Genomic DNA, 19883 nt, shown 5'->3' with positions numbered 1-19883 from the left:
ATGTCCCGTCTCAGAGCGACCGGGAAGCTTGGCCAGCAAGCTCAGAGGAGGAGCAGCCGGCTGCAGCCTCACCATGTAAGTGGCGATCTCCTCCGGCGCGTCGCCATCCAAGTCGAACTTGAAAGTCACCATTTTGTGATTGTGTGTCTCGAGCTGGCACTCCACCATCTTGTCTCCTGTGTTGCAGACCTGCAGGCAAAGGGTAGGGGCGGTTATTGTGGGCAAGGCCAGAGGAGTCCCAAGGCTGCCCTCAGGGAGGCTGTACTTGCATTCAGTATGGTCAGCTTGGGCCTGCTGGACTTCTCCTGGCGGGAACGGGCGCGTGTGGATTTCTTGTGTTTCTTTGAAGCCTTTCCTTCTGGTTTGCCACTTCCCAGTGCTCCTTCAAAGCTGTCGCTCAGCTCTTTACCTGAAGCAACATCTGGGCTCATGTAGCTTTGTGAGGGAAAGGAAGAAAAGCCCCAGGTAAAGGCACTGTCACACATGGTGACAGGTGAAGATGCACAACTACAGAGCCTGCAAAACCACCTGCACATTGACACTCTTTTGGCCCAAACACAGCCAGCTACTGCAATGTGCTTGTTAAATGAAGGAGACTGCTCCAGGACAAGTGTCTGTTCTGGCTACCACAGCTACTAAGAAATGATCTTAACAGTTCTGCCAAGCCCACAGGGAAAGCCTCAGCATTCTTAATACATCACTGCAAGCCCCTAATCCCTTGGCTTCAGGGATCCTCACTGTCCCTCTCTGAACTGCTCAAATTCCTGCCTTTCTAAGGCCTGGTTTCTCAGCTCCTGCCTGTCTGCACTCACAGCAGAAGGTCTAAGCAGGATTGGTTTATGCTTGCCAGAGATGAAGGAAGAGTGAGGAGTTGGCACAGCATCCCATGAGAAGCTGCCTCTCCTCTCTGCAGTTCTCAGGCATCACAAAGAAGGTTTCATGCCACAGTATCCCCGATGACCAGCTAGCAACAGTACCTTATTTTTAGCAGCCACACAGTAACTGCTAACAACCTTACTGCAATAGGACACGTGCAGAAAACATCAACAGGGAAGTAATTTGCAGGAAATGTTCAAAGGTTCATCAAAACCATGTCAGGAAGGAACCTCAGGAGACCACTTGGCCTACTTATTACCCCAAGGTATGATCAGCTCCATCTGTACCAGTCCTCACAGAGCTTTGTGTAAACTGATTTCACAAAGCTCCTGTGAGGTTCCATAACCTTCCTGGACAATTTATTCCTGTGCTCATTTGGCCCTACAGGCACAGAAGAATTTAAGTCTAACCCATGGATCCCCTTCTTAAATGTAAGGCTTTCTTTTACTCCTGGTCCTGCCCTAGCTGCACAGAACAGCTTATTGCTGCTCTCTCTGCAGCTACCCTGTACATGTAACTCACATTGTCAGGGAAGTGAACACGCTCTGGGCACAGGATCTGCTCTAGAGCACATCTCTGCTGCAATCGACAGCCATTTGGTTCACGGCCTGGTACCCTCCAGCCTTCAAAAGCAGAACCCAGCTCCAGTGCTGAATGCCCCATGTTCCTGGGACAGGGAGGCCTCCCTCTGTGGCTGCCAGACCTGTGCTGGCACTGACTCACTGTGGTGCTAGGCAGGCACCATTCTGGAACTGGCAAATCAGAATCCAAAATATGACTGAAAACGTGGTGTGCCTTTCCAATACAGACTTGATAGACAAGAAGAACTCCTTTTGTCTTGTTTATAGCCAGAACTAGCCTAGAGACACAAAAAAAAACCCCCAAAAAACAGAACCCAAAAAAATTCACTTTAAAATACTGTTGAAAAGTGCCAAATCCTTGGGCAAAAAAAGGTCCTCTTTTCAGGCTGCAGGGTTGCATTGACTTGTGTCAGGCTAACTCTTTTGGTGGGGCAGAGCAAAACCAGTTCAGAGAAGCATCTTCCAAGTTCATAACCTGAACTTATCTTGTCTGTTCAGGAAAGCAGAAAGGGGTCACTGAAATGCTAACCCCAAAGGTTTATACTCAGTACTGATGAAGCTGGTGCTGTGGTGCTGGCTCCTGCAGCAGGCAAGACACTCAGCTGCTTGTGAGCACTCACTGCTCCTATCTCCCTTGTCATACCCACACCCTGACAACAGACCTGCTTGCTGCTGCTGCTGCTGCAGGAGCCACAGCACAGGAGCCACAGATGCCTGGAGAGAGCAGTTCTGCCCCTGAAGCAGCAGTCACTGCCCCAACTCCAGTCCGGCAGGCAACCTTCCTCACCAGAGCTCTTCCTCACTACTTCCACCAAATCTTGCTGCTTCCCCTTCTGCTTTTGAGTACAGACACAGGCAGGTGAGGGCTTACAAAAACTGAAATGTGCTTCTGTTTCTGAGGAGTGCTGAGCTGGCCCTGGAGGTTATGTACTGTTACCTCCATCATGAGCATTGCTAGGCTGGAGCATGACCTCGCATGCTGCAAAGCCACTCAACAGAGTTTGGCTAAGTGTTCTTTGAGAGGCTCAGCACTCGTCTCTCACCAGTGCACCGTACCCCACAACATACCTGAAGGAAGCTCTTCCAGAGGGTGATAGAAGCAGACTCAGTTTATTCCCAAGGAGGGAGTAAACTATCTACCCATGGCCTTATACAGACTGAACACTGGCAAACCCAGGGCCCTACGGGTATCTTTAAACAAGAGAAGTTATGTGCTGAAAGGAAAGCCATTGTACATACATCAAGGCTGGCATGCAGCACCCAAACTAAAGAATTAAAAGACCAGGAGGAGCCAAAATAGGCACATTGCACCCAGAACCCTGGCAGCTCTCTCCCTAGACACACAGCTTTCCATCTTCTGCTGAGCTCCTGCCACTCTTCTTTCAGTCAAGACAGAGGCAAGGCATTTGGCCTAGCCTTGCAAAGAGGAAAAAGAGCCTCCAGAAAGAAAACTATTTCTTATGCCAAAGAGAGTATAATGATACCTTTCACAGCTCTGTGACAGAGTTTGAAGTTTCTCTTGCATTGCCTGCTCCTAAAATGTAAGAAAAAGTCATTTAAGTAAATGCATTGTATTGGCAGATGAAAAACACCTTTAACAAAGGTTTGGTTCTTGAGACACCAGTAGTCCTAAACCACTCTCTCTAAGGAATTCTTGGAACTCAGTGAAAATTGAACATCCTATTTCACCCTCCCAACATCACTTCTGCCCAAATCATCAGTAGCTGTGCACAACCACCTCTGAAGGCAGAGCCACTGACCTGCTAGTTCCCTTCTGCTGTCTCTAAAGCAGAAGAGGGAGTGAGAGAATCAAGGCAGCTCCCCCCACAATGGAAAAACTTGGTTGCAGGACAAATGCACATCAGCATCTACCTCACTCTATTTGTGAATGGATACAGAGTGCAAGCTCATTTGTTTCACTGCTTTGTGCAAGTTTCCTGAAACACGTTAAGTATTTTCCATGCAATTTGGCTTATTGTGAGAATTTCTGGGGAGCTTCCCAATCAAAGAATTAAAATGCATCATTTGGAAACACCACCCTCACTACATGTCCTCTTGCTCCCTAGGTAACAGATTTTCCCCAAAGGCCGCAGTTCCAGCAGAGTATCACTCTGGCAGCCCTGCTGCCACAGAAGGTGTGGTGATGATGCGACCAGCCCTACGTGCTTACCCTCTGTGGACACAGACACACACACACACCAGGGCAGGTACATACACACACTTTAAATACATTCATAAATATATATACACCCCCCCAGATATATATATTTATATATATGTATTTGTGAAGGCATGCCTACAAAAGCCATCTATGGACAGCCAGCAACAAGCCTCTTGGCTGCCATCGCTACACCTTCACAGCAGTGCAGCTGCAGGCTGGAGCTACGAGCTGAGTGTTTGACCAGTCAGGCCTCCCCTTGTTGCTTGTAATGCCACACATATGCCATGCCAAGCCTGACTGCAGCTTCCATAGAGCTGCAAAATTAATGAAGTGTGAGAACACAGACATAATGTATCCCAACTTTATGAAGCCCCTTCCAAAATCTCATTTGCCTGATTCATTTGGATTGGTTTGGATGTGAGGACCGCCACAGGTTGAAACACAAGAGGTAACAACATTATGGCAGAGCAGCAACAAAATGCAGTGTTCTGAATTTATACAGACAGGAAACTCCTCTTGCAGTCAGGAAGACCCTGGCTCTGCATGTCATAAAATCAGCATGGGGAGCATGCTGACTGGTTTGACCATCCGGTGGTACAAAATGAAGACAAGGGACTTAGCTTACATGTGAAACGTGAGAGTGAACTTAGCAAAACCATGGTTAAATGCCCCTGGGAACAGGATAAGCTGACAGCACAGCCATGTGCTTCAGTGGGCATGAGTTTCTCAGGTAATGTAGGACAACCCCTGCCCCCACATCACACTGCTCAGTAACAGTGAGGCTTGTTTGATTCTGCTGGGATGGCTGTGGCTTTAGCACTGAACCTGGCATGAGTGGAGCATACAGAAGAGGCAGCTGCAGAAGATAGACCTTAATTAAGGAATATGCCTGACACAACCAGGCTTTACCCAGGGCTTCTGCAAGCAAAGCACTACAGACAGGTTCTACCATTTCTGCCACAGCTAATTCACCAGGAAAGGTTCTACAGCATGGAATCTGACAAGGATTAGGCTGCCACTAGGAGAGGCAACATGGAGAACTAGACTCAAGCTTCAGTGTTGGCAGCATCTTTACTGAGCATCTCCTGGAAGAGGAGCTAAGCAGCAGCTCTAGTAGGATTTGTAGGCTGGGCTGGGCAGTCAAGGTGTGTGAGAACTTCAGGAAAGCAGGGGTGGAAAAAGAGACTTAGTTTGAAAAGAAAGAGACTGTTACATTGGGAGGAAAGGTAGGCTCAGAGTAGAGAGCTTCAAGAGGAACATTTCTTCCATTCAGAAGTGGAGAACAAATCAGTTTACTGAGAACTGGTACAGATGCCAAAAGCTTTGTTTGGCTTTGCTTATGGATACCTAGTAAAGAGTTAGAGAGAAGGAAATGTTCTCTGGGACATTCTGTCAAGGCTGAAGGTTAAACAGTTATGGGAGTGGAAAGAAAAGTGAAAATAGCAGACAGGAGGAGCTGACAGCTCTATTAAAAAACCTACTGAAATGTTATCTTGCTTATATGACCCCTGAGAATTGGGAATGTCTACAAATAGCTGAAGAAACAAAAATCTCAGGGCTGGGCTAGAATTCAGACAATACAGGAGGATACAACAGTGAAATGGGAATAAGGCTCAGGCTGAGGAGCATGAAGGGCTGTTACATGGTGAAGAATCAGATTATGAAGCAGTTTCTTCAGGCAAATGATGTTTGGCTGCACAAGTGTTTGAGACATTTAAAACAAGACTGGACAAAACATGGATGAAACTCTACAGAACAACTTCCTACTGCCCCATAACACTTAGAAGAAAGTAATTTATATCTCTGTATTTGTGCTCAGTTATGGGCAAAGAGGTTCTTAGTCCTGCCTCGTTACTTCCAGGAGACATTTCACAAGGAACATGCAGTTTCCAGCTTCACTTGCAGTAGCTAATTATTTGCTGACCCAGCGATGCTAGCATCTAAGACAGGAAGCTCTACATGGTGAGAGGGGACAATCTCCCTTGTGAAATAATACAGCTTCATTTGCTTCCAAAGCCTTCTGAGCTACTTTGGTGATTCATTTTGGGGGTAATTCTCCAAATTTATGTTGGGGGGGTACCCCACCACAGCCCATTATTCCACAAAGGAGTAAGAGAGAAGGTGAAGGGTGAGGCTGGTGAGTAACTTCGGAGGAAACAGCTCTACCTCTTGAGATGCCTCTGTGACTGCCTGGACAGCTGAGCAGGGAGCTGGGGGCTGCTGGCCCAGCGGCTGGGAAAGCTCTGGCTGGAGCTGCAGCAGACCAGAAGGCTGAAGAGGCAGGCAGTGCTCTAGGGGGACAGGCGGACTGGGTGCAGCAAGGCTGCCATGGAGCTGGGGAAGGCCCTCTGGAGCGGCGCGGGGAGGCAGCAGGTCAGGCTGCAGCTGCAGAGGTGGTGACATGACTATCGAAGGTTGCACAGGCAGCACGGGCACCTGGGCTCCAGCCTCCAAAGCATACTGAGAGTGTCCAGGCATCTGCTGCAACACAACAGACAGCTGTTAAAACAAGGCTCTGCTTACAGCCACCTATGTGACAAGCTCCTAAAGCCACCAGGGCTGACGGCAAAAGGCTTCTAGTTCTGCAGTGAGACTGCATCTGCCTGGCCTCTGCTTGGAAAGGGAAGTGCTGAAGGGCTTGAACTTGCTTTGAGACAACCAAATGAAGACCTGAGGATCCTCCCCATGGAATTATGGCAAACTGTGTATTGCTCAGGCGCTGTTTCATTTTTAGAAGCAAAGCCATATTTTGCTAAGAAGTTAACATCCTGATTAGAGTTCATGGTCCTGAAGAGTTTGGACCACAAGGTCCATGCAGAAGAAACCCACACTCCAGCCATAACCTCAGTGGGGCCTTTCAAAGCCCCTGCTATATGTGAAAAGCCAGGAGCTGGTGTGCACCACAAAACTACCCCTTACTGCCTAGCCACCAGTGTCTTTCTTCAGGAACAAATACCATTCCCTTCAGTTCAAACACTTCACCCCCAACTTAACAAGTATGATTCCACTTAGCTCAAACATTCGCTCCCCACTGTAACAACAAATAACGTTCCCTTCAGCTCCAGCATTCACTCCCCCTGCACGCTCGGTGTGCCGAGCAGCAAGCCCCCAGCCCTGCCGGCCGCTCCTCACGCCTGGCAGGGGCAGGAAGGTTCACTCCCCCCGGGGGATTGCTCTGGCGCATTAGAATAACTCCTGCGCATAAGAGCTTTGTGGGAACACAACCAGCGCCATCAGATGCCAGCTACCTCAGGGACCGTGTTGGGATCCTGCACAACACTTCCTCGGAGCTGTACATTTAAGATCAGAATGTTCTCTTTTTTAGGTACGTGATGTATGTGTCCAAGGGGACTGGAATCGTGTGAAGAGGAAAGAAAGGACAATAGGGCAGAAAAAAAGGCTCTGTAGTACCAGGTAAAACTGCCTAGTTTCTCCTTTTGGAAGGAATCCTCACCTGAAGATTCAGACTATTGGGAGAAGGTATTAACAAAAATAAAGAGTTAAGCCTCAGATGGGAACTAGGCCACACAACTCTACTGCTGCCTGCTCTCTGCAGGCTCTGGAGCTGAGCTGAAATTATTACTCCAGGTTTTAATGTGGATAAAAATAAAGACAGGATGTGTTTCACAACACCTAACAGTTGCCACCTAAGTGGAGGTTGCTCAAACAGCAGCTGTGGCAGAAGAGCAGTGCTGCTCTTCTTTAAAGCCTTATGTAACTAGAGTTGGGGTGGTTCAGTTTGGAGAAGAGAAGGCACTGAGGAGACCTTCTTGTGGCCTTGCAGGATCTGAAGGGGGCTACAAGAAAGCTGGGGAGGGACTTTTGAGGGTGTCAGGGAGTGATAGGACTGGGGGAAGTGGGTCCAAGCTAGAGGAGGGGAGATTCAGATTAGACATTAGGAAGAAGTTGTTCCTCAGGAGGGTGGTGAGAGACTGGCACAGGTTGCCCAGGGAGGTGGTGGAAGCCTCATCCCTGGAGGTGTTTGAGGCCAGGCTGGATGTGGCTGTGAGCAACCTGCTGTAGTGTGAGGTGTCCCTGGCCATGGCAGGGGGGTTGGAACTGGATGATCCTTGAGGTCCCTTCCAACCCTGACAGTTCTGTGAATGATCTACAGCATGTTCCCATGGACATCTCTCCTGGGCAAAGCTCAGCTGGGAGGTGCTCAGCACCCACTGCCCAGCCATTCCTCTGCCCTTGGCCATTTGGTTTGCAATAGCTATGTTTTTATCCTAACAATATGGCTATGCAGTTCCTCCACACAAATCTGACAGCCACTGAGTGTGCCAGGAGGGTCTGGCAGCACCAGCTCTCCAGTGCTGGTGTGTGCCATGCTTGCTGTGTGTAAGGGGCTGGGCTCAAGGGCCCTGCAAACCCCTGGAAACACCGCAGCTGAGGAGCTCCGGGGCTCCTGTCTGGGGCTCTCTGCTGATGCATTTTGCCAAACAGAATTTCTGTATCAAACACATTCTGAAGAGAGGAACTCCACCGTTGTGCATCACTCTGAAGATGCTGTGATATGGCAGGCTGAAATGGGATGTTGTGAACTGTAATCAATGTGTTATGGCAAAGTGATGCAGTAGAAGGCAGCTTTTCAGGGCCATTATTATCAGATTTAGTGCTGACCCCCTGGGGTCAGCCTGCATTTCATGTTGTCATATCACAGATGCGGCAAGAGAAGTATTTGGGGCCTGTCAGCAAGTCCTGAACCAGTTCTGCTGTAAACAGGGCTAATACTAGAAGCTCCAGTTTATGCTCCATTCTTTTAAGGGGGAGAAGTGTCTGCAGCCAGAATTCCTTCTTGTCTGACAGACCTTACCCATGCAGTTTCCTGGAGTCATTTGGCCATTTCCCTTTACTATTTAATGCAGTTCTCCATCAAGACACTCCCAGCCCTTTCAGCTCACCCATGTGCTGCCAGGAACACGCCTCAGCCTGGGCACCACACAAGACATCAGCAGGCTGTGCATCCGCTGGCCCAGCTCAGCCTGTTCTGCTGCTCTCACACTGGGGATGGCACTCACAAAGCACTCCTCTGCTGCTCCTTTCCCAAAGCACCTGGGATTATTGCCTACATCCTTGTGACATTCACCTGCCCCTGGGGACTGAGATCTCACCTGCTCCACCTGACTTCACAGCTCCAGCAACCACATCCTGAGCCAAGGCAGAGAAGTTAACAAAGCATCTTAAGAGCCAGGAAAAAAACCCTCCCTGCCCTGTGCTGCCAGGGAGCAAGCCCTGGGCAGGCCTGCGCTCAGTGCCCCCTGCGGCCCAGCACCACTGCAGCCCCCTGCCCAATGGTTACCTGGTGGCCAGCGGCCGGGGCAGCCAGAGCCGGCTCCGAGGGGTGGATGACGCCTGGCTGAAGCTGCTGCTGTGCAGGCTGCTGCGGCTGGGACACCGCGGGCGTGCTTTGTGTGTGGTGGGGAGAGGGCACCTCGCTGGGCACCAGCTGCTGGAAGCTGGGCTGGTACATCTGCTGCTGGGGCAGCGGGGGCACCCCGTGGTGGGGTGGCAGCGCTGGCACCCCTGGCGGGGCCACGGCGAGCAGCGGGATGGTAGCGGCCGACATGTTTGGCACTATGGTTTGGCAAGGCAGGACCAGGGAAGCCACGGTGGTGTGAGGAAGGTTGACTGCCTGCATGGGGAGGGCAGGGGAGTTGGGTGCCATGGGCAGAGCGGGGTTCATGGGCAGGCTGGGCAGGATGACGGCTGGAGCGAAATACTGCGAAGGGGCAGGAATGGGGGGCACGTTTGCAGCAGGTATATCGGAGAGGTTTGGAGGAAGGCTGTCCAGTCCTGCCAGAGGAGTGATTGCAGGAATGACAGGAAACTGAGGAATCTGGAAAAAATACAACAGCACATAAATTGCAGGAGCTCCACTGGTACGCAGGAGTTTCATCTGCCACACGAGTAGGTGAAAATCCCCTGTGCTGTAACAATCATTATGTCTGTTTGTTAATCACCTCCATTCCTTTCCTGAAGCTTATAAGCATTAATAAAAACCCATTTATGCTTAACTCATTAGTAGAAGAGAAAAAAAATTTCATTGAGGGGGCATTTTTATACCTTGGGAGCTTAAAACTATTTCCAACACTAGCTTGAAGCCATCAAGCCACAAAGCCCTTAGAAGTTGCTTGGGTTTTTAGCAGGAACAGAAAAGAATTGGCCCAGACAAAACACAAGACTCTCTCATGCAGAAGTCAGTTAGACAATTCCAAACCCTCTTCTCCAAGCAGGCTGGCTGCAACCCAGGCATTGTGAGAGACCCAGGAGAGGGTTTTCACAGTCAAAACCTCCCGGTGACGCAGCAGTCTGCAACCACCCTGACATCACACAAGCTTCCTCCTTTCGGTGCAAGCTGCTTCACACCAGGGTGGCTGTCGCTGGCAAACACTCTCAGCCCCAACCAAGCCCTCCAGGCCAAGGAAAGGCTCTGTTCCTGCTACTCAAGGCAGAAACAGGGCCAAGAGTTCAAGGGAGGGGGTGGCTGGGGGGGGAAAGTGATGAAGCCAGGAGCTCAGAGGAAAAAAAAAGCAACTGGGCAGCTTCTCTTGCCCTGAAGCCTGGGATAGGGAAGAAAATAAGCCAAGGGCAAGGTGCAAATAAAAAAACCCACTAACTGCAGCTAATGCCATTTTGTAACTGCCCTTGACTCTCTTCCCTAGGTGTGAGAAAGGCTCTCTCAAAAGGGGACTGTTGCTTCACCAAACACAAACCCAGGGTAAAGAACAACACAGCCATTAGGACAAAGCTATATTCTTATGGACTAATTAAACTGGCATGCATTCAAAACAGCCTCACAATACTGCAAACCACATTAATGACCAGCTGGGAAGCTTTACTCAAGTGTATTTCCAAGGTGTTACCTGGGAAGGGGCCACCGGCGGGAGCTGAGGTGGCACAGTTGATATCTGCAGGGGTTTCAGCGGGGTACTGCTAGCTGCCACCTGAGAGGTCTGGGGCTGGTACTGGGGCAACAGATGGGTTGCAGGCTGGATTGGGCAAACTGGCTGGCTGGCGAGCACCTGCTGCAGAGAAGCTTGCTGTGATATGGGTTGCTGCTAGGAAAGAAAAGAACAAAACAGGTCACAGGCTGTCTGTCAGGAAGGAAGCAGTTCCCTGGCCACAGCCACCAGTTCGTCCCTCTAGCTGAAGCCACATGGAACAGAAAGGACACTCAGAGCTGGGATGGTTCCCAGCGGAGAAGGGGGCTCCTCACTTAAACACTGTGCAAGAGCCTGTGCTTAAAACACCTTTAATAAGAGATCCATTACCTGAGCAAACAAGTTGTAGCCATCCTGGAAAGGTTATTTGTAATGACTCAGACTCTGTAAGCCCCAGTTTGTTCTAGCTGGCCCTGTAAAATCCCCACTTAACAGCTTCAAAGATTCATTCCCACTCTGCAGATCCTACCAAGCTAACCTTGGCATTCAAAAGCTGACTGCACAATGTAGCAGGCACTGAAAAACACAACACTTGACACCAATGGAACACAATATTATGACAAAAGGTGGATCCCAGTTGTTTCTGAGGGGCTGTAAGTAACAATGTGGGAGTCAAAAGAGGGAAAGCAGTGCTCCGTGAGCCTGCCACAGAAATAAGAAGCTGCATAAAAGCTGAAAATAATCAGTAACAAGCTCTCACATTTTCCAAGCTCCTGGTATCTTTCTCTCCAGTCCCCCTAATTAACACTGAAAGTACTTTAAAAATATCTCCTGTTTCAGAAGCATGGCACTGAGGCCTCACGCTGGCTCTGGCGTGACCTACTTGGGACCAGGAGGTTGATTGCTTCCCCCAGGCTCTGCAGCACAGCCAGGCAGCAGGGAACTTTGAAATCAAAAGCCAAGCATCATAACCTTCCATCTTCACCAATGTACAGCACCTTCATCATGCTTTGCTCTGCACTTCCCTAGTGTCAGGACTCTTCCAACAGTTTTTAGGCATTAATACAATAAACCTGTAGAAGATGCACCAAGGAAGCAAGATGCCATCCACTCTGTTATGGTTTGAGGCTGATACTTTAGCTTAGTGTCTTAAACAAGCCTAGGAACTTTCTGGGCACCTTTGAGTAAAAGGTGAGTAAAGAAGGGGACTGGATACAAAACACTAACATAGACACGTCTGTGTCATTCCATTGGCTTGCTGACTGGGATACAGCTTGCTGCACAAACTATTGTCTCCTTTTCACTTCTCTCTGGGGCTTTTGCATGGCTTGCTCCCTTATCTCTCTCCTGACCTTCTGCTGGCTTATATTGTCACATGGTATCACAGTACATTAGAGGGACCTCAAGAGGTCACTGAGGCCAACCCCCTGACAAAAGCAGGATCACCCAGGGTAGTCTGCACAGGAATGCATCCAGGGGGGGTTATGAAAGTTTCCAGAGCAGGAGGAAGGACACAGAGAAACTCCAGGCCTGTCAGCCTGACCTCAGTGCCAGGGAAAATCATGGAGCAGACCATCTTGGGGGCAATCACTGCACACCTGAAGGATGGCCAAGGGATCAGGCCCAGCCAGCAGGGATTCAGGAAGGGCAGGTTCTGCCTCACCAACCTGGTGGTTGGTGAGGCAAGGCATCTCCCACCTCTCCAAGCAACCTGGGCCAGGCCCTCACCAGACTCAGTACAACAAAGAGCTTCCTTTTATCTAGTCTGAATATGTCCTCTCTCAGCTTAAACCCTTCATCCCTTGTCCTATCACAACAGGCCCTGCTGAAAAGTCTGGTCCCACCTTTCTTGCAGGAAAGATATCATACTTGATATCTCCCTGGGCAGCTTTCTCTAGTTGGAGCTATCCCTGCTGACTGCAGTGGAGTTGGACAAGATGACCTTTGAGAGTCCCTTATAAGGAAGCCAAGCTTTTGGTAGAATCACAGAAACATAACCACACTGGACAGGTCAGAAAATCACAGTATCACAGTATGGCTAAGGTTGGAAGAGACCTCGAGGATCATCAAGTCCAACCTGTCACCACAGACCTCATGACTAGACCATGGCACCAAGTGCCACATCCAATCTCCTCTTGAACACCTAAATCATTGCATGGCTTGGAAGGGTCCTTAAAGAGCACCTAGTTCCAACCTCCTGCTAGATCAGGTTGCTCAAGGCCCCATCCAGCCCAGCTCTGAACACTTCTAGGGTTGAAGCCATGGCTGCATAGGCCCATGGCTGCATTCCTCACAGGCTGGCAGCACCTTTGCCTGAAGAGGCAACTGAAGCTTCACAGCTGCCCCTCAGCCACCATGGAGCTGCTCTGTCAAGACCTTTAAGGAACACAGGTTTGGAGGGGATATGATAATACAAAATGCACAGAGTTACTGTTTGTAGACCATTCAGAGAAAGATCAACTCTTGTCTTGGAGGACGCATGCAACCAGCGCTCCAGGCTTGGGGCAGAGCAGCTGGAAGCCTGCCTGATGAAAAAGGACCTAGGGGTGCTGCATGGCAGATACCTGAATATGAACCAGAAGTGTGCTCAGATGGCCAAGAAGGCCACCAACTTCCCGGCCTGGACATGTGTGACCAGCAAGACTAGGGCAGTGATTACACCCTTGTGCTGAGCACTGGTGAGGCCACACCTCAAGTTCAGTTCTGGGCCCCTCACTCCGAGAGGGACATTGAGGTGCTGGAGCATGTTTGCAGAGGAGCAATGAAGCTGGTGAGGGATCTGGAGAAGAGGTCTGGTGAGGAGCAGCTGAGGGAACTGGGGTTGTTCAGCCTGGAGAAGAGCAGGCTTCTGACCTTCTTGCTCCCTACAGCTCCTCTGAGGAGGTTGGAGCCAGGGGAAGTCAATCTCTTCTCCCAAGAAAGAAGTGATAAATGAAGTGGAAAATAGCCTTAGCTTGTGCCAGGGAGCTTCAAATTGGGTAGTAGGAAAAACTTCTTCCCCCAAAGGCCTGCCAAGCCCTGGAACAGGCTGTCCAGGGCACAGGTGGAGTCATCCCACTGGAGGGATTGGAAAGCTGTGGATATGGTGCTGAAGGACATGGTTTAGTGGTGACCTGGCAGTGCTGGGTTAAATGTCTGGACTTGAGGATTTGGAAGGTGTCTCACAACCAAGACAATCGTATGGTTATAAGACAATGCCCCTGACTGTCTGTACTGGACTGTACCAGGGAGGTGGTGGAGTCACCATCATTGGAGGTGTTCAGGAGGAGACTTGATGGGGTGCTTGGTGCCATGGGTTAGTTGTTTAGGTGGTGTTGGATTGGTTGATGGGTTGGACACGATGATCTTGAAGGTCTCTCCCAACCTAGTTTATTCTATTCTATTCAAGTGCATTGCATGCACACCTCACAAAGCAGCATTGCTGAGGAGTTAAAGACAAGTGACAGCAGGCAACAGAGCCTCTTGCTGACCTTTTAGAAAGGGCTGCCAAAGCATAATGCAGAATTAATAAACAACTACTCCCTTTTTAAGGGCCAGGATAGTGCAGGGAAATCAATGCAAGGCTTTCAGCTCATATTGATAAACCACCACAGAAGAGAAGTCTTAAACTACATGGAAATGTCCCAACATATCACACAGTGATTGTCCTCCATCCTCTAAACCAAATGCCCTTTGTCACAAAACCACAGAATGTTAGGGGCTGGAAGGGACCTTGAAAGCTCATCCAGTCCAACCCCCTGCCAGAGCAGGGTCACCTAGAGCAGGTCACACAGGAACACAGCCAGGCAGGTCTTGAATATCTCCAGAGAGGGAGACTCCATAACCCCCCTGGGCAGCCTGTGCCAGGGCTCTGTCACCCTCACAGGGAAAAAGTTTTTCTTCCTGTTTCCATGGAACTTCCTCTGCCTCAACTTCCACCACTGCCCCTTGTGCTGGCATTGGGCATCCCCCAGCAGAGCCTGGCTCCAGCCTCTGGGCATTCACTCTACACATCTTGATCAACAGCAATGAGGTCACCCTCAGGCTCCTCCTCTCCAAGCTACAGAGCCCTCAGCTCCCTCAGGCTCTCCTCCTAAGAAAGATGTTCCACTGCCTGCAGCATCTTTGTGGCTCTGTGCTGGACTCTCTCAAACAGTTCCCCGAGGTCCTTCCTGAACTGAGGGGCTCAGAACTGGACACAATATTCCAGATGTGGCCTCAGCAGGACAGAGCAGAGCGGGAGGAGAACCTCTTGACCTACTGACCACAGCCCTTCTCATCCACCCCAGGATGCCCTTGGCCGCCTTGGCCACCAGAGCACATTGCTGGCTCATGGTCAACCTTCCATCCACTAAGACCCCCAGGTCTTTTTCCCCTTCACTGCTCTCCAACAGCTCAGTCCCCAACCTATTCTGGTCCATGGGGTTGTTCTTTCCCAGGTGCAAGACTCTCCCCTTGCCCTTGTTGGATTTAATTCCATTTCTCCCTGCCCAACTCTCAGCCTGTGCAGGTCTGGCTGAATGGCAGCACAGCCTGAGGGCTGTCACCACTGCTCCCAGTTTGGTGTCATCAGCAAACTTGCTGACAGTGCTCTCTGTGTCCTCTTCCAGGTCCTTGATGAACATATTGAATGGTGCTGGTCCCTGTACTGACCCTTGAGGAACTCCACTAGACACAGGTCTCCAATGAGACTCCATCCCATTGAGCACAACTCTCTTTCCTTCAACCAGTTCCCATCCCCCTCACTCACTGCCCCAGTGTAGCTGTGAGGGTCTGTGGGAGATGGTGTCAGATGCTTTAGTGAGACCAAGATAAGCCATCCCTCCTCCTGGTGCTGTCCCCATCCCGGCTAGCAGGCTGGCCAGACATGACTGTGTCCCACCCCATGTGTCTCACAACCTTTTCAGAGTTTCAAACCCCTCAAACACGCTGGAGGCACGGCCTGGAGCAGCAGGTGGCAGGGAAGAGGACGAGCAAAGCAGTGGCTGCCTCAGCCGAGGCCTCACCTGCTGTCCGGCCAGCACCGGCTGTGGCTGCCCCAGCGGCAGCGAGGCGACGGTCGTGGGCTGCACCACCGGGAAGGGCATCGCTGGCTCCTGGTAGTGCTGGGGCCGCTGGGGCACCACAGCGGGCGCGGGGGGCACGGCAGGGAGGCCAGGCTGTGGGAGGAGAGCACAGCGTTAGAGGAGAGCAGCCCCCATCTTCAGAGCCTCTGCTGCTCTGCAGCCAGAGAACTGCAACTAGAGAGTCTACTTGGCCCTTGGTTCAAAGGAGACAGGAAACAACCATGAAACATCATCTGCAAGGAAGGGAAAGTTCCTGAGCCTGAACATCTGGGGAAATGTCAGCAATTCACAGGAGCACAGAAGTAGTCAGGGTTGGAAGAGACCTTGAGGATCATCCAGTTGGAGTCATGCTTCACTGCAGGGGGTTGGACTACAGGACCTCTGGTGACCCCTTCCAACCCAGACCATTCTATGCTTCAATGAATTCACAAAAACACTTCATCATTTCTTGCAGGCATTCTGGAAAATGATGCACTTCCCAAGTACATTGCATACATCTGAGTCCAGCAGGGGATAAAACACTGCTCCTGGGTTTCATTTCTTCTTAGATCAAATAGGATGAAACAAAAAGCCCATTAAGGGTTTGCTGTAAAGATTCATGTTGACAGAGGCAGGACTAAACTTCTGCCACCTGAGGAACAGGTGGAGACACCAGGTGTGCTGGGAGGTGGCTGCCTGGGGAGGGAGCACTCTCAGCAGGCATCAAGACTTCTGACATGTTTGACCTCGGCCAGACTGAAGGTGTCTGAGAGCCTGCTGAGGAAACATTGGCTCCACAGGGTTTGCAGAGGTCCCCAGCTCCATCCATGCTGGTGCACCTGCTGTCTCTTCTCCAGACTGCAGGGAGGCCTTTTCCTCTCCTGGTTCTTAGTGAAGGGATGCTCAGTTTGGAGTCAGAAGCATGACAAGGTCACAGTGGTGGTGAAAAGCAGCATGAGTGCTGCCTGTCATGTGTGATGGGTGACCTTTGTCACAGCTGGAAGCAGCTACAGGCCCAACATGCTCTTGAAGTGAAGGAACAATAATGTGTGGCTATACTGATAGTGAACAAAACCAACCACACAGCTCTCTACCACATGTCTGAGTTTAAACTAATCATTGCAAAGCTACCACTGCAGTTCAGCACCAAGGGGTTGCTAAGGAGCTTGTTTGCTGAAATCCTGACAGCTGCCAGGGAAGCATTTCTCCAGAATGGCAACCACAGCCTCAGCCCAGCCAGGGACCACTCAGTTCTGCACCATGAGAGTGGGGGAACACTGGAACAGGTTGCCCAGGGAGATGGCTGAGGCCCCAGGCCTGGAGATATTCAAGGTGAGGCTGGACAGGGCTCTGGGCAACCTGATCTAGTGGAGGCTGTCCCTGCTGACTGCAGAGGGGTTGGACTGGGTGACCTCTGAAGGTCCCTTCCAGCCCAGACCATTCTATGACTCCAGATCAACTAGAAATGCATTACTGAGCAGGTCCCCACCATACCCACCAAAACCAAGAGCATAAATGAGACCTTGAGCACGATCTAGGACACAAAATAATTTCAAGAAGCTGCAGACTTACTCCTGAGGGCTGCTGGTAGTGCCCCAGCTGCGGGAGGCTGTGGGGCACAGGCTGGCTCTCGCTCAGAGGCGGGCTGTACACCCGCTGGATAGCAGGAGGGACTGGATCAGGCAGAGACGAGTAGATGACGCTTTGCTGGCTGCTTTGGGAGTCTGAATAAACAGTGGACCCCTGGCCACTGTCAAATGTGCTGTCAGCTGCAAGAACAATAGTTTTTATTAAAAGCTCAACAACTCCAAATGTTCAAGTAATGATTTTAGAGCAAGGTCAGCGCTGGTTTATGCAATTAGCAGTTTTACTACCCTGGCCCTTTCCCTTATATAAATAAATTATACAACACAAATGTTATTTTCTACCACAGGCACATGCTGCTGCTCTGAAGCCAAAACCCATCCCCATGGATTTCTGGCCACAATGATATTTTAGGCACATTGATATTTCCTTTAAAGGGCATAAGGGTGATATTAAAAACTGCAGACGTTTATAGATGTGTAGGGTGAAAGGAAAGGGATCCCCAGCTGCAGTGCTCATGGAGACCATGGAGGCTTTTAGAGACAGATCTCCCCAGGACTTATTGACTTTAACCCCACTCCTTTGTGGTGTTCTTTTTTTTGTTTGATTGGTAGCACTGAAAATGGCAACATTCTCTGTCTTGCACACTTTATTAGCTCAGCAAATCATACCCTACTTGAGTGTGCAGCAATGCTTCAGGATGAACTGATAACATGAAGAATCTGCAGATTTGCAGTGATGGAGGAGCACCACCCTGAGCTCTCAGTGCTCCTCATGCAGTGCTGGCCCAGCTGGCCTGCAGAACTGCACAGCTATGGCTAATTGGCAACCACCATTTCTTCTGCCCATCTGAAATAAAACTACCATTGAGCAATGCTGATGGTAAAATGGCTTTTCACAAATGCTGAAGCTTGTAAAGTGGGGCTGGGGTTCCTCCTGAGCATGAACCACTGTTTTCTCCATCTGAGAAATGGAATGAGGCCACCAAGACTGTAACTGTAAGTATCCAAGAGAAAATTAATTTGTAATAGACTTCAAACTCTAAACTGAAAGAAAACTGTAGTGCAGTTCCTATAAAAAAGGTCTTAAATCACAGCTAAGCTTCAATGCTAGCTCTTTTTCCAACACTTTCCATCTCCTCTCCTTTCCATATTCCAAACAAGGTTTTAGTTATCAGGCTTTAGAATAACAAATTATTTTTTAATAGCACCAGAGCTGACATTTCTCTGTCGTGCTCCCAAGCGTCTCCTTTTGCAGAACTGAGCTCCCTTCTCTATTGAAGTAGAATAATCACAGAGTCAACCAAGTTGGAAAAGGCCTTCAAGATCATCAAGTCCAACCTATTACCCATAAAATTCTTTTAGAACCTGTAAGTAGTTACAAAAGATGGAAATAGCATGGACAAGTTCCAAATGATACCTTGATCATATTTAACAGCCATTATCATGAGGCATGGTGTGGGGTTTGATCTTCAGTGGACTCAGCTCATTTCTAAATGGAGTCACCACGGCCCGCCTCTGAGGCAGCAGAGACTTCTGTCACATACACACTGCCAGTTTGTTACAAACAATTATTTATTTCCCCTCAAAGGGGAAAAAAAACAGGCAAGAGTATGGCAGCAGAGTGCTAGAGGAAAAGCTGATTCAGTCTTGGGTTTTTACAGAGCAAGATGCACTACACGGAGTAAGTTATTCCTCTCCATTTCTGAGTTTGACCTCAGATTTACAGCAATTTGTAGAGGTCTCAGGCCTAACACCACTAAGGAAACATTCAGAGACATCTGACAGCAAATGGTCAAATAACACCAAGCACTGGTTAAAAGTTGAGGAGGACTATCAAATAAACTGGTGGGGTTGTATTCAGGATGAAATCCTGCAGCTGCAGGTTCAGCACGAGTAGCCTCCTTGTAGCGCTGGAGACAAAAAGGAGTCATGATGACAGTGGTTCTCAGAGGAATTAGATAGCATGAGGTATAGGAGCCAAAAAAATGTTAAATATATGAAATGAGATCAATTTAGCTTCAGAAGAAAAAAGCTCTGAACACTGCAGGACTCTGAATGCTGTGCAGATGGGGTCTTTCCACAGAGCTCCTGGAGCTCTGCTTTCCTTTCTCCAGGAATGCTGGGTGGTCTCAGCATTCAAAGCAGACCTCTGTGTAGCAGTTTATACAATACCTGGCTTCAGGCAGCAGCTGTCTCTTTGCTAAAGATAATGCAGCTTTAATTTAAATACATTTACATCCAAGTCCAGAACAGCAAACCAGAAGCATTATGACAGTAGTTTAGCAGCAAAAGATCTACAACCAGATTTTATCAGAATAAAAATGGCCACCAAAAACAATCCCCAACCCCAAAACCAATCAAACAAAACAAAAACCCACAAAAACCCCAAACAAGCCCAAAACTCACAGAATTCCAACTCTTCCAACTGACAGTGTTTCCTTCAAGATGCTTAGAAGCATAAACACATTAAGATTTCAGTATCAGAGTTTGACTGGCTATCAAAGATTGATTTGAGGGGACAGAGACAGGGACAAGTTACTTCAGGCAAATAAAACTGCCACCTCCTCCTGCCTTGCTCTTTGCTGGAGATGTCTGATGCTCAGAAATAAACAATAGAACAACGAGCTCTGCCAGCAAACCCAGGCAGTTCCTAATTCAGATAAACCAAAGCCAGTGCTTGCAATTAAGAAAGGAGGTGTGAGTTCTCCTTGTCTTGAACTAGACCAGTGATCAGTCTTGATTCAGTCCCTAGCTTAATCTAAAGAACTGGC

At 49.4% G+C, this 19883-nt stretch overlaps 1 protein-coding gene across 13 annotated transcripts in view; it reads right to left on the bottom strand.

The window, feature by feature from the left end:
* WNK2 (WNK lysine deficient protein kinase 2) overlaps positions 1-19883 on the bottom strand; it is a 134705-nt gene that overhangs the window by 40595 nt on the left and 74227 nt on the right. For 10 of the 13 annotated variants that reach the window (XM_068162600.1, XM_068162602.1, XM_068162603.1 and 7 more), the window contains exons 9-16: positions 17099-17295; positions 15488-15640; positions 10485-10679; positions 8921-9457; positions 5785-6099; positions 2942-2991; positions 270-435; positions 73-189 (exon numbers count right to left, since the gene is read on the bottom strand). In XM_068162600.1, the coding sequence (XP_068018701.1) occupies positions 73-189; positions 270-435; positions 2942-2991; positions 5785-6099; positions 8921-9457; positions 10485-10679; positions 15488-15640; positions 17099-17295 (1730 nt within the window). The remainder of the gene's footprint in view (positions 1-72; positions 190-269; positions 436-2941; positions 2992-5784; positions 6100-8920; positions 9458-10484; positions 10680-15487; positions 15641-17098; positions 17296-19883) is intronic. The other 3 variants (XM_068162592.1, XM_068162591.1, XM_068162599.1) reach the window with 3 other exon arrangements.

Source organism: Melanerpes formicivorus, unplaced genomic scaffold (assembly GCF_026170545.1).
Source record: "Melanerpes formicivorus ecotype bairdi unplaced genomic scaffold, bMelFor1.0.p_v2 SCAF_66, whole genome shotgun sequence".
NCBI lineage: Eukaryota > Metazoa > Chordata > Aves > Piciformes > Picidae > Melanerpes > Melanerpes formicivorus.
Note: the sequence above shows the minus strand (reverse complement) of the source record. Positions and strands in the feature narration are given on the sequence as shown.